At 37.1% G+C, this 14,139-nt stretch overlaps 1 protein-coding gene across 1 annotated transcript; it reads right to left on the minus strand.

Moving 5' to 3' along the window:
- Positions 1 to 9,575: 9,575 nt before the first annotated feature.
- Positions 9,576 to 13,803, minus strand: OR5BP3 (olfactory receptor family 5 subfamily BP member 3). The gene is made up of 2 exons (XM_023633467.2): positions 13,645 to 13,803; positions 9,576 to 10,553 (listed from the first exon to the last, which is right to left on the minus strand). Exons 1-2 carry the CDS (start codon positions 13,801 to 13,803, stop codon positions 9,576 to 9,578), a joined length of 1,137 nt encoding a protein of 378 aa, XP_023489235.2.
- Between the last annotated feature and the right edge of the window lie 336 nt (positions 13,804 to 14,139).

Here is a 14,139-nt window from a genome sequence, read left to right on the forward strand (position 1 = left end):
TCATTGTCACTAAGATCATTTTCCATCTTCGTCATCATTCAACTTTATCAAAAGTAATTTGTCAAGATATAATTCTTGCGAGTGTTGGCAAATGTGAATAGATCATAACCCTGAAGTTCACTTGTGACTTAGTTATTTGATGTCAACTCATGTTTCCCATAGAAACAACAGGAGTCCCAAATCCCTGGCCATCCCAGCCAACACTATTTAAAGCAGAAAGTACTTGAAAGGCTTATGTTTGCAGTGAAATATATTTGTTCTTTAATAATAGTTCTTGCAATGAATAAATGAATGAATAAATGAAGGAAGAAACATATGAGTATAATTTACTGACACAGGCAAGGACCTGTACTAGATACGGTGGAAGATGCAAAGATGTCTCAGCTATAGCTCTTGGCCTTGAGGGAAATGAAAAAAATCTTAGCTGGACAGCTCACCAAAGTGACACCTCCTCCCTAATTGCCAGCCTGCTTGTCACCAAGGCTCAGCAGGAAGTTCGGTTAAAAGAAAATCCAATAAATGTTATGTAATCTTCAATACGCAAAGAATACTAATCTAAAGATTACACAAAGTATTGGGTCTTTGATTTTAAGTTCATAAATTTTTCAAATTTAATTTTAATGAGCAATACATAATTTGTGCATAGTGAATGATTAAAACAGTATAATTAACCTTCCCTCCAGCCCCGGACCACCACTCCCTCTCCCCAGAGGCAACTACTATAAACAGTTTGTTGTGGGTGCTTCAAGAAATTTCGTAGGCTTATACAGCATTCATATACATTTATATTTGTTTCATACTTACACAAAAGTGACCACATAGTTCATAATAATTTTCTAGAGCTTTTTATTTTAAGATATCTTGAAGTTCTTTATGTATCTGCACACAGAGATCAATCTAATTCATTTTAACACTTGCATAGTGCTCTAACATATGGATAAGCCATTATTTATTTATTTTTGTTACAGAGCTTGCTTTCTAACAAATAAAACATTAAAACAGTGAAAATTTCTTTTGTCCCCAGCCCCATTTCTCTTGGGCCCCAGAGGCATCCACTGGCCTAAAGTTGATATGTGTCCTTCATGTTCGTATTTTTATCCTTCTACTACATATAAATGTATCCATAAACAATATGTGATAATATTTTGCATGTTTTAAATTCTGCACAAATGGCATCATAATTTTTTGCAACTTGCTTTTTTCTCCTGCTTCACATTTGTTTTTTCAGACCTATCCCTGTTGATACATGTTGTTCTCATTCAGTTATTATGATTTACCTTGCTTTTTGTTATATTGAATACTGTGACTTTGTTTGTTCTTCCTTATAGCTTACTTGCTAAAAATAAGAGTCCTGCAATTGAAATTATTTTTTTCACACCCTTGCTTTGAGGTTGCGTTGGATGGATTAACAAAAGGATGAAAGATTCTTATAAATTGAAAATCTGAACATTTTTTTGTCTAGAAAAGGATGGACATTTATAAATGTTCATAATTTTCAGCCATTACAAACAATGTTGCAATAAATATCCTTGAATATTTTTCTCATATTTCTTTAAGGTACCCAGGAGTTGAATTTCTGGCTCAGAGTATATTCATATTTTCCTATTTACTAGGTAGTAGTAAATTGCTCTCTAAAGTGGATGTACAAACACACATTTCCACAAGCAGTGTATAAAAGTATCTGTTTCCTCACATTCTTGCTAGCATTTGGTATTAGGTTTTTATTTGTGGCAATCTGATGGCTATGCAACAGTATCTCTGTGCTAATTTAATCTGCATTTCCCTATTATTAGAGAGGATAAAAGCATGTTTTCACCTATTTACTGGCCACTCAGGCTTTCTCTTCTGTGCATTGTCCGATAATATTTTGTGCATTGTTAATTTAGGTTGTTTTTTACTAAATTCAGTCTTTTATGTAGTCTGTGTGTTGTATATTTGTTGAAAATGTCTTCTCCAAGTCTGTCACTTAACAATTAACTTTGTTTATTATAATATCTTATAACGTAGAAGGACAGAGGTTTTTTTCGTGATGTGGTCAAATTTATTAATCATTTACAATTTGTGTTTTTCATGTCTTAATTAAGAAATTTTTTCCTACCCCAATATCATAAATATATAACTTTAAATTTCTTTTAAAATTTAAAGGTTTTTAAAAACGTTTAGTTATTAAATCCATCTGGAATTTATTTTTGTATATGATGCAATGTAGGAAACTAATTTTATTCATTCAAATATGAAGAAGCAATTGTTCCTAAACCATTTATTGAATAATACATCCTTTACTCCCGTGATCTACAATGCCAGTTCTGTCACACAGCAAGATTTCTTATATTCTCAGATTTGTGTCTGGGTCTCTCTTTCCTCCAGCTGATCTGTTTGCCTCTTTCTACACAAATACTACTCTCTTTTAATTATTATAGTTTTCTAAGTCTTGCTATATGTAGGATAAGTCCTTCCTATTTGTTCTTCTTCATAATTGTCTTGGATATTCTTGGTCATTTAACTTTTCATATGGATTTTAGAATCAGCTTGTTAAATTTCATGAACAATCTGTTGGAAGTTTGGAATTGTATTGAATTTATAGATTAATTTTGGGGATTGTGGACATCTTTAAGCTAATGGGTTTTCCTATATGAGAAAATGGTAAATATCTTCCTTTATTAAAGTCTTCTCTTATGTCCTTCAATAGTGTTTACAATAATTTATGGAAAGATCATGAGCATCTTTTGTTAGAGTTATGCTTAGGTAATAGTACTGCTGCTTGTTATTGAGGATGGTAGCTTTATTTTCACCAGCTTTTTTGAAGCATAATTTACAAGCAATAAAATTCACCGATTATAATGTGATGAGTTTTGACAAATATATACAGTTGTGTAATCGTCACTCCATTCAAGATATAGAACATTTCCGTCACTCCAAAAAGTTCCCTCATCCCCTTGAAGTGAGTTTTTTCCACCCACACTGGGTCCTTGTCAACCATTGATATGTTTCCTGTCACAATAGTTTATCTTTTGCTAGAATTTCATAGAAATGGAATTATATAGTATGTAGAGTATGTAGTCCTTTGTGCCTGGTTTCTTTTACTGAGCATAATGTTTTTGAGATTCACCCATGTTTTTGTTTGTATAAAACAAAACAGAAAAAAAATGTTCAAAAAAAGAGTATGAAAAAATGTTTCCTTTTCATTGCTGAGTAGTATTCTATTGTATGGATGTGCCACAGTTTGTCTATCCATTAAACAGCTCATGGTTGTTTCCAGGCTTTGGTTATAATGAATAAAGCTATTATAAACATTCACATGACAAGTCTTTGCGTGGACATGTTTTCATTTCTCTTGTGTAAATTCCTAGGGTGAGTCCTATGGTAAGTGTGTTTAACTTTACAAAAAATTGCCAGTCTGTTTTAATAAGTGGCTATACCATTTTGCATTCCTATCAGCAATGTATGGAGTTGTAATAGTTGTCCCCCATCCTTAACTATATCATCTGGTTTCTATTTTACGTTTTAGCCAGGGAATGGTAACTTTTTAAAAATTGTGTTTTCTAATTGTTTTTTGCTACTGTATAGGGTTATTATTCATTTTTTAAAAAATATATCCTATGCAGCAACATTAATGAACTCCCTTAATAGTTAAAATAACTTGTCTGAAAATTCTCTTTGGTTTTCTATGTAGCCAATCAGATAGTCCATGAATAATGACACTTTCTTTCTGTCCAATGCTTAAATCTATTTAGATTCTTTGTGTTATTGAATTGACAATGATCTCTCCAATGCTATTTTAAATAGTAATTTGGAAAGCAAGTATCCTCATCTTGTTCATGGCTCTAACGAAAATGTTTCTAAAGTTTCTACATTAATTATAATGTTTATTGTAGGCTCTTGGTAGATATCTTTTGTCAGATTAAATTTTTTCCTCTATTCTATGATTTGTTTAGAGACTTTTTTTCCATACAGAGGTGCTGAATTTCACTTAATTTTTTTTAATCTATCGATTTACATATTGTTTTCTCTTTAATCAGCTTAAGTAATGCTTGTAGTAATGGGTTTTCTAAAATTAGACTATCCTTTAGTTCCTGAAATCAAGCGCTTTTGATCATATTGTATTACTTTTTATACATTTGTTAAGTTCAAGTAACTAGTATTTTAATTAGGACTTTAGAGACTTTCATCAAAAGTGAGATGGGCATATACTTTTTGATCCTTCTAACAAGCTTGTCTAGTTTTGGTATCAAGGTTTTACTGACCTCATAAAATGGATTGGGCAGCTTTTCTCTTTTTCTATTCTCTGGAATATTCTATATAATGTAGAGCTTGTCTGTTCTTTGGTAGTTTGATAAAACTTGACTGTGAAAGAATATAGAATTGATGCCTTTGGTGGCAGAGGGGTTGGCTACCGATTGAATTTCTTCAGCGTCTAAGGGCCTATTCGTGTTTTCAATTTCTTCTGGATAAAAATTTTGTTGATTTGCATTTTTCTACACAATTTTCTGTCCCATCAATTTTTCATATATACTGGTATAAAATATTTCATAGCATACTCTAATTATTTTAAAAATGTTAAGTATTTATTTAGTACTGTCCCCATTTTCATTGCTAATAATAGTTATTCAGGTCTTGATTCTTTTTTACTTATTCAATTTTCTCAGAGTATTGTCTATTTTATCAAACTCTTAAAAAATTAGTTTTTGGCTTTATTAAACACTTTTATTTTTTGTTTCCTATTTCATTAATTTTGGTTTTGATATTATTTTCTTTCTTTTACTTTCTTCTGGTTTGCTTTAAGGTTCTTATCTAACTTCTTGAGTTGAATGCTTAACATATTAATATTCAGTTATTTTGTTTCGTAGTGCACGCATTGTATTTTCTTATGAGTATCACATCAGTTACTCTATAATTTGATATATGTCACTCAGTAATAATTGTTTGTAATTTTCATAAATTTTTTTCTTTATTCCATTTAAAAGGGTTTTGTGTCCAAATGTATGAAGGTTTTTGTAGATTTTTTATTAATTTATATTTTATTGCATTTTGATGAGAATGTCATTAATATGATACTACTTACTTGGAATTTATCAAGACTTCCTTTGACATTTGATTTGCGTTCTAGTTTTGTAAGTATTTCAAATGTGATTGAAAATAATGTATATCCTATATTTTTTGAGCCCAGGATTCAAAACGTATTTTGTGTGTGTGTGTGTGTATTAAGTCAAACTTAACAATTGTGTTGTTTAATATTATATATTCTTACATATCTGCTTACCAGTTTCTGAGAGCAGTGTATTAAAATTTCCCCTCTAGTAATAAGGATTTGTCAAATTTTTTCTTGCTATTCTGCCAAATTCTTTCATCTTTCAGAGCCTCAGTTTCTTTGTCTGTAAAGTTAAATGAGAAATCGTATGTAAAACAACAGGTACTGGGACTGTAGGCACTCAATCAGCCAGAGGTGCTCCTGCTTAGTCGTTATTACTATTATATATAATATTAGTAAATCCAAGCCCTGCCTTCTCAAGATGCTCTCAAGATGGCTTAGTTTTGGAGAGTGAGGCACAGCAGTGAGAATGGATCCCAAGCAAGGAATGCTAAATCAAGTTGGCCAGGTTATATCACCTAGACAGGGCCAGTGACAGTTAGGAGTCACTCCATTCACCAGAAAAAGCAGTTTCTTCTAGAATGAGGGTGTCTTGGGAACCTTCTTCAAGTCACCTAAGGGAGAATGGTTTCGGAGTGGAGTGAGCAATGACAGAACAAGGTAGGGGGCAGACCTCAGAATCCTTGCTTCAGCTAAGCAGGGCTCTAGGGCATTGGAGCCTCATGAAGTTGTTGAAGGAATACATGGCCACTGGTAAAATCTGTAAAGGTTGTAGACACTACTGAAGGCCATTTTCTTAAAATATGTTTCTAGAGAAGTTTTGGAAGTTTTCCTATGAGAAATAGTATTTTATGAGGTATCTGAGCAAGAGGCTAAAGTGATTGTTAGGAAAGCTCGCCTTCTTCTACCTGATCTAGTTTCAGGAAAAAGCCCTAAGAAGAGACCAGAGGGTGTGGTACCCTTCCACTCCCACCTGTACACTTTCTGAATAATGGGATGACAGGACTTTTCAGGATATTTTCTTTTTTTCTTTCCTTCCTCCCTCTTTTGTTCCCTTCCTCCATCTCTCTCTCTTCCTCCCTTCCTTCCTTGCCTTTCTTTCTCTCCTTTGTGTCTCAGATATGTCAAATGAGAGCTCAATCTAAACAAAATATGTTCCTGCTGACTCAGTCTCCAGTGTTCATCTCCCAGTGTCTTGATGTCACAATGTATAACACAAATCTAGGATTTAAGAAAAGTGAAATGATCACTCCAATGCAGACCGGTAAAGTAGTTAAACATGCAGGCTTTGGATTCAGACAGACTTGAGTTCAAAGTTCTGTCTCTATCTCAGTCTGGTTGTGTATGTGTGACTGAACAAGTCACAACTTCTCTGATACTCTTTTTCCTCATGTGTAAAATCAGGATAAAATCAAGCTATTGAACCCATAGAATATACAACAGAAAGAGTGAGCCTTAATGTAAATGATGGCTTTTGGGTGATTATGATGCATCAATGTAGGTTCATCAATTGTAACAAGTGTACTACTCTGGGTGGAAAATGTTGATAATGGGGGAGGCTATGCATGTGGGGGGGTATATGGGAACTTTCTGTACTTCCCCTCAATTTTGCTGAGAATCTAAAACTGGTCTAAAAAATAAAGTCTTAATTAAAATTTATTTTAAAATCAGTTTGTTCTGATGATTCAATGAGATAATGAGGATCTATCATAGTGTCTGGCATTTAGTAGACCAATAATAAATGCTGGCTCCCTATTCCTTTCTTAAACTCATCTGGTTAGCTCTGCCCTACTTTGAGCTCCACACAAACCCTCTTCAATTTTACATCAACTATGCATTACAGGCACATACTTGTTCATCCAATGGGCACTCATTTTCACAGCTAACTATTACTGGGAAAGCCAAATACAGATGTAACCCATTTCCCCAAGAAACTTTAATCTAGTTGAGAAAACAACACATATGCACACACACACATACATCAAATCAACACAAAACAATAGATTTGCAAATGCTGAATTATAATGCAGGGGGACAGAGGCATAGGAAAAGGTCAGACTGGAAGTACATATTGGAATGGAGGTAGAATATTAAAAAAAGAGAGGGAGGATGGATTAGTAACACACCTCTGGACTTTTCAGAGGGTTCAGAAGTAGACATAAATGACCATGGCATAGACCAAAGATGCAGTATATGCAAAGTCATTTTTTCTTCCCATGAGCATCATATATTGAATGCTAACTTGGTTTCAGGCACAAAAGTTGTTACATAGCTCTGAGACACCTTGGTCCTTCCCTCCAAGGCATACAATCTAGTAGAGAAGGAAAGATATGGTATAAGAAAGAAAGGAGTAAAATAAAGAACTATAAGAGTATAGGATGACTGCATGCTGCAATCATTGGTCTTAATGTTCCAAAGAAGGAGTGAACACTTTTGGTCAGCTCAGGAGGAGGGCTTTGATTAGAAATATGGGGAAGATTTTTCGCTGATGGAAAGTTAGGGCATTGTGGATGAGAAAAATAGTAAGTGCAAAGGAGAGGATATGAACTACGGGGAAGGGAAGAGGGGTTGTGAAAGATGAGGTTTAAGAGGTAAGACTGATTGTGGAGGCCTTGTAAGTTAAGGGATTTGAACTTTATACTGAGGACAATGAAGAGCCACTGAGGGATTTAAAGCAGAGCAATGATATGATCAGACTTCTGTTTAGAATAATCATAAAGCAGCAGTGAGGAGGATAAATTGATCGGGGCAAGCCTGGAGGCAATGAGACTGGTTAGGAGCCTACTGCAATGGTCCAGGCAAATGGTAGAATAGAGAAAAGCTATGCTCCAAGACAGAGGAATTCCCTATAAGGAAAGTGTCGGAAATAAGACCCTTCTCTGGGTCTGGCTACCTTTAGACTTGAAACAACTTCATTAGGTCACACTTGTTTAGACCTTGTCCAAACCTAACTTGACCACAAGTTTTGAGTCAGGAAGTAATTCCCTGATGGTCTTTTGTGATCAAGGGCTCAAATATGTTGGTTTTCCGGCCAGTCTGAGGACTGTGGACTGTAGACAGAGAACAGAGTAAAGCCAGAGTAAAGGTTTATGGAAAACTTGGCATCCGTAAAACATGACTCTTACCACAACTATAAGCAACTACACATTCAAAGCTGCATATTGGGTCAAATTAGGGAAATCAGAGCTCTATTTAGAACTCCTCCACATATAGTGGTAAGAGATTATTTAGATGTTAGTAAGACCTACAAAGAAGGTATATGAGCCCTACCCAACCATCTCTCCATTTTCTTAATATCTGTTGTTTCCACCCAACCATCTCCCCATTTTGCCAATATATTTTGCTTCTAAGTTTGCCTTCTACCAAGCACCAGCCAAACCAGCATTTAGATTCTTCCATCTCAGCCTTTGATCCCAAATTCCTCTAATTCCCTTCACTATTTATCCATTCCTACCACTCCATCACTCTTCACAGACTTTATTCAAACCACCCACCTCTTCCTAGATTGGATTCTTTTATGAACCAAATCCATCCTGCTTCCCTCACCTTGAGTCCCCATCTCATAGCTTATGTTCTTGGTGCTTGCTGATAGGCAGTCCAGTAATCCAAGAGGTGATATAGCTGAGTGGAAAGAACATAAGCTGTTTGGACAAACAGACCTGAATTCAAATTCTATATTCACCATTCCTTAGCTGTGTGACCTTGAGTGAGTTACTTAATCATTTTTAGCTACTATTCTCATCCGTGAAATTAGAGCAACAATAGTATCTACATCACAGAGTTCTTGGGAAAATTATGAGATAACTGATTTAGCATTTAGCACACAGAAAGAACTCAATGAATGTCACTTTAAATAAAAAGTCATAGTTCAATTGCCTTTGGGTGAGCTCTTCTGTCTTCCCTAAATGAATTGGAAGCTTCCAAAAGGTAGCGCCCATGGCTTTCTTCCTTGTGATCCCTCTCCATCCTTGCATCTGATATAGGGCTCTGTATACAATATGTATTCAATTCAGTGACCTGATTAGGCATGATCCGAAGCCACAGGCAGAGAATTGGCTATGGGAAAGGGAATGGGTCTTAGGGTATTGAATCTATTATAAGTTTAAGAGACTAGATTTACCAGAAAGGGAAAACATTTGGAAACTCTTGACTCTGAGGGTAAAGAGAGAGGGTGGCATCTTGCCTTATACTGAAACAGTGTAATGTAGTAGAAAAGGAGATTCAGAGTCAGAGGGTCCTGAATTGAAATTCAAGTTTCACTGCATACAAGCTATGTGACCTTAGGCAAATCACTAAACCTCTCAGGGCCTCAGTTTCCTCATCTATAAGTTGGAGATAATAATACTTGACTCCCAGAATTATGAAGATGATTCAAGGCATAATCTATCTAAAATTCCTAGAATAATGCCTGAGACATGGTTGGTGGCCAAAAATAAGCCACCTCCCTCTCCTTCCTTTCTTTATCCTTCCTTTACTGCACTGAACATCATGGAAATCTGGGAGTGGGAAGAGAGAAGAATTGTGAGGTCTTTTTGAGAACATTCCCAAATGTTTCCTTCACATCTTTGTTTCTCAGACTGTAGATCATGGGATTGATCATGGGGATGACCACTGTGTAGAATACAGAGACCAAGCTGTGCCTGCCTAATAAGTACTCAGAGGATGGGCGCAAGTAAATGAACACTGTGGTTCCATAGTACAGGCTGACAGCAGTCAGGTGGGAAGCACAAGTGGAGAATGTCTTATGTTTGCCCTGGGCTGAGGGGATTCTGATGATAGCCAAGAAGATACATGTGTAGGAGACCAGGACAATTGGCAGGGACACAGACACATTAAAGCCACCACAAGCAAAGAGGAGAAGCTGGAGGACATGTGTGTCAGAGCAGGAGAGTTTTAAAAGGGGAAGAATATCACAGAAGTAGTGAGTGATGACACGGGACTTACAGAAGGTCAGATGAAAGGTTGTGCTAGTGAGGAGCATCATGTTCATCAGGCCCACTGCATAGCTAGCAGCCACTAGCTGCAAATAGAGCCTTGGGGACATGATGATATGGTACAGCAGAGGGTTGCAGATGGCCACATAGCGGTCATAGGCCATTGAAGCCAGGAGGAAGAACTCAGTGACAGCAAAGATCAAAAAGAAGCTTGTCTGGACCACACAACCAGAGAAGGAGATGGTTTGGCAGTCAGAGAAAAACCCCATCAACATTTTTGGGACTGTGACTGAAGAATAACAGAAGTCAAGAAAGGACAGGTTGCTGAGGAAGAAATACATGGGAGTGTGGAGTCGTGGGCTAACTACAATGAGGGCAAGGAGGCCCAGGTTTCCCACCACTGTGACTGCATAGATGAAGGTGAAGAGGGAAAAGAGGATGGACTGAAGCTGAGGATCATTGGTGAGGCCCACGAGGAAGAATTCACTCAACTTGCTGGTGTTGCCTGCTCCCATTGGGCCACTGCATGTCTGCAGGAGGGAAGTGCATGACAATAGTGAGACATATACAACTCAAGTCTTTAAACAGGCACCTGCAGGGCCTGGCCCTGGCTACCTAGGACATGACATATTGCATGTGTCAACTATGGCAAATGCTTCATCTTGGCCCACTCATCTCTTGCCACCCTCCAGCCTACTGTATACAAGGTTTAAGGGCAAGAAGATGGAATCTGAAGGGAGAAGAATGGAACTGAATCTCAGTTTTTCCACCTATTGTCTCCGTGACCTTGGGCTAGTGTCTTAACCTCTCTGAGTCTTCTCTGTAAACAGGGATAAAACATCAATCTTGTAAGACTGGTTGCCAAGACTGAAGGTGATGGTGGGTGTAGGTAAAATGTTTAGCAGGACATAAGAAGAAGAGGAGATACCCAGTGAATTCTAATTTCATTCCTCCTTCCACACCCTTTTTCTTTCCAACGCTGAACTTGTCATCACCCAAAACTTAGCCTGAGCATAAAGTCAAGAACACAAATCTTAGACACACGAGGGTCCCTAGAAACTTACTAGTTCTTTCATTATCAGTTGTGTGTTTGAAGGACAGCAGGGGACAAATGGAGAGGGAATATAAAACAATATAATATAGACATAAGAGGGCAAGTTCCAAGGTCAATTATATGTGGGTTAGAAACCAACTGTATGACTTACTAGCTGTGTGACCTTGGGCAAGCTACTTAACCTACCTGAGCTTCAATTCCCTCATCTTTAAGATGAGAGTAGCAAATATTTTCAGCTTCATTAATTTACTGTGAAGATGAAATGAGAATTCATGTAAAGCACTTAGCACAGTGGCTGGCACACACTAAGCACATGGTAAATATTAGCTATTATTATGACTGGAAATCCCCTAGTAGATCTGTTCAAACTACACACAAGCCCCTTTTAGATTCTGTCACTTGCCCCTTGCTAGAATCCCTTCCTAAACTGAACTCCTGTTACTAATCATTGTGTTGTAATTCTCCAGCATGTTGAAGTAGTAAAAAGGGTGAGAACTACTTCTCTCATCTAATACTGTTTTAAAGGTGGAGAAACCCAGAACCTGGGGCCCCAGAAGGGGAAGTAAATTTTCTGTAGTTTCCCAAGGATCTGTTGTAAATGCCAGAACTGGAAGCAGGTATCCTGTCTACAGTATTCCTTCCACTGGGAGGAGGTAACAGCCTCTGATCCCTAATCTTTCAGAAACATGAAATCCACGACCTCATCAGAACACAAGAGGTTGCTTCCTCCACAGTTCCTTGAAAAATCACAACGCTAAATTCTGCTTAGGGCCGTTTCTATCCTTTCTCTTAATCAGGGAGATTACCAATGTCTGACTATACTTTATTCTAATATTGTTTTTCCTGTTAAGAGCTTGGATAGTGAAGAACAAAATATAGCATTGCACAGAGGATTTATATCATTGGATTTAGAGTGAGAATACCTGGGTTTGAGTTCTTATTGCATACCATTTTAGCTCTATGGCCTTTAGTAAGTACTTTCTGAGTTATAGGATCTTCATCTGTAAAATGGGAACAATAACAGTTGCTCTTCTGATCTCACAGAATTGCTGCAAAGATCCAATAAGAGTCTCTAGGAAAATGCTTTGCAAAGCGTAAATATAGTCAGGGCAGATACTCAGAAAGTATGCACTTGGAAAGACAAATCAACTTTTAAAAAGTTCTATGACAACTGTTGAATTGCTGCTCTGGAGCATCTCATCCCTGGCTGCTTCCCTGGCACCTGCCAGCCCACCTTGGCATTCACAACACTGGCCTCCATCATCTCGTGGGCTCCAAGTCAGATCCTGGAAGAGAAAACTAGATTAGCCTCTGGCAACTTGTAAGTAAATGCCTGGTGTCCATCTTCCCCTCTGAGGCTGTGGCTGCCTGCTTTGGGCTGGTATTCCATTAAAGTAACTTTTATGGCCATCTTTGGGAACCAAAATTTCCACAGTATACAGTACTAGTTGTTAAAATTTTAAATATTATCCCGAGTATATTAGTAGCTACTATTAATAAAGTACCTCATAAGTGCCACACACTATGCTGGGTGATTGATAGAAATCATTTTATTTAATCTTCTTAACGACCCTAGGAAGTAACTACTGTTATCATTCCCATCCTACAAACCAGGCAACTGAGGCTTGGAGCATTCCAATGCCTTGCTCAAGGTCTCATAATTGGTTAAGTGGCAGAATCTACATTCAAATATGGGTCAGCAATATTCTAATGCTACTGTAATATCCATGCTGTCTTTTTAAAATATAGAATCATAAGTTAAATATCATTAAAGTTTTTTCAAGGGATTTGCAAATCTAACCTTTCTTTGTTATCATGCTAATCTTGGAAATAAGATGGCTTCTCTTAATTTTACAGATGATGAATCTAAGCTACAAAAAAGTTAGATACATATTTCTTGGGCATGCATGCACTCATTCATTCAACTAATATTTATTGGGTGCTCGGTGTGTTCCCGGCACTAGGGGTAGTCTCTCGGACTTTACAATTTAAAGGAAGAGATGTACAGCAAATAGACAAACAAATAGTTTTTAAAATAAATAAAATTATAAAAAAACAAAGCAAGTTAATGGAATAGAGAAGGCTCAGAGTTTGGAGGGGCAACACTGAACAGAATAGAAAGAAAAGCCACTCTGAGGATTTGACATTAAGACCTGGAATCTGAATGGAGAGGAGCTAGCCATACAAAGATCCAGATTACACACAGATGCTGAGTGCCATTGTCAGCAATAGAACTCAGGTCTCCTAAATTCTACCCAGGGCTGCTGTCTCCAATTGGAAGTACGGCCCAAGTAAAAGCTGCTGGAAATGACTGGATATGTGGAACGTTCAAACTTTTATCTACAACTATCCCTTTCTTTTATCACCTACCTTTCTTCTTTGAATGCCTCTAGAAGTCACAAGTATTCACCAGCCACTTTTCTGTTTCTGTACCCATCCAAAATGCTTCAGGCCAACATCGGTGGTTGGGCTCTTTCCATGTGTTCCCTTGGCGGGCACAGAAAAGTTCATGTGCCCATAACAGTAAAGCCTCTGGAACTAAGCTCCAAGTTACACTCTCTTCCTACTTCCCGCTCCAAGTTTGGCCATTTCTGTGCAGTTGGAAGAATCATTAATATAGCAAAGTTCCTGCCTTCTTGACTGGTCCCCTGAGATGCCGAGAAAAGTGAGCCCAGGGACTGAGCAGCTGTGACGTCCAAGATGGCTGGAGCAGTAAGCTGTGCCATCCCCGATGGGATGTTTTCACTGACTCATACTGAGAGTCTGGGGACCTGTAGTCACTACTGAGATATTTTGGGGACAGTTGGAAGAATCAAATTGACTATGAGATACATTGTGTTATAAACATTTTATCTAAAATACATTCCCATACATATTAAAAAGTCTTAACCACAATTAAAATACCAGTTGTTTTCCAAAACATGGGGATTCTAGGAATTATGGATAAATGGCCCAAACAGAAGATGGTAGTAAGGATATATTTCTCATTTTATGTTGTGCCATATCACTTTGTTTACTCAACTCTTTACTCTGATTATAAACTATAGATTACTTTTAAACAT

Source organism: Equus caballus, chromosome X (genome assembly GCF_041296265.1).
Source record: "Equus caballus isolate H_3958 breed thoroughbred chromosome X, TB-T2T, whole genome shotgun sequence".
Taxonomy (NCBI): Eukaryota; Metazoa; Chordata; class Mammalia; order Perissodactyla; family Equidae; genus Equus; species Equus caballus.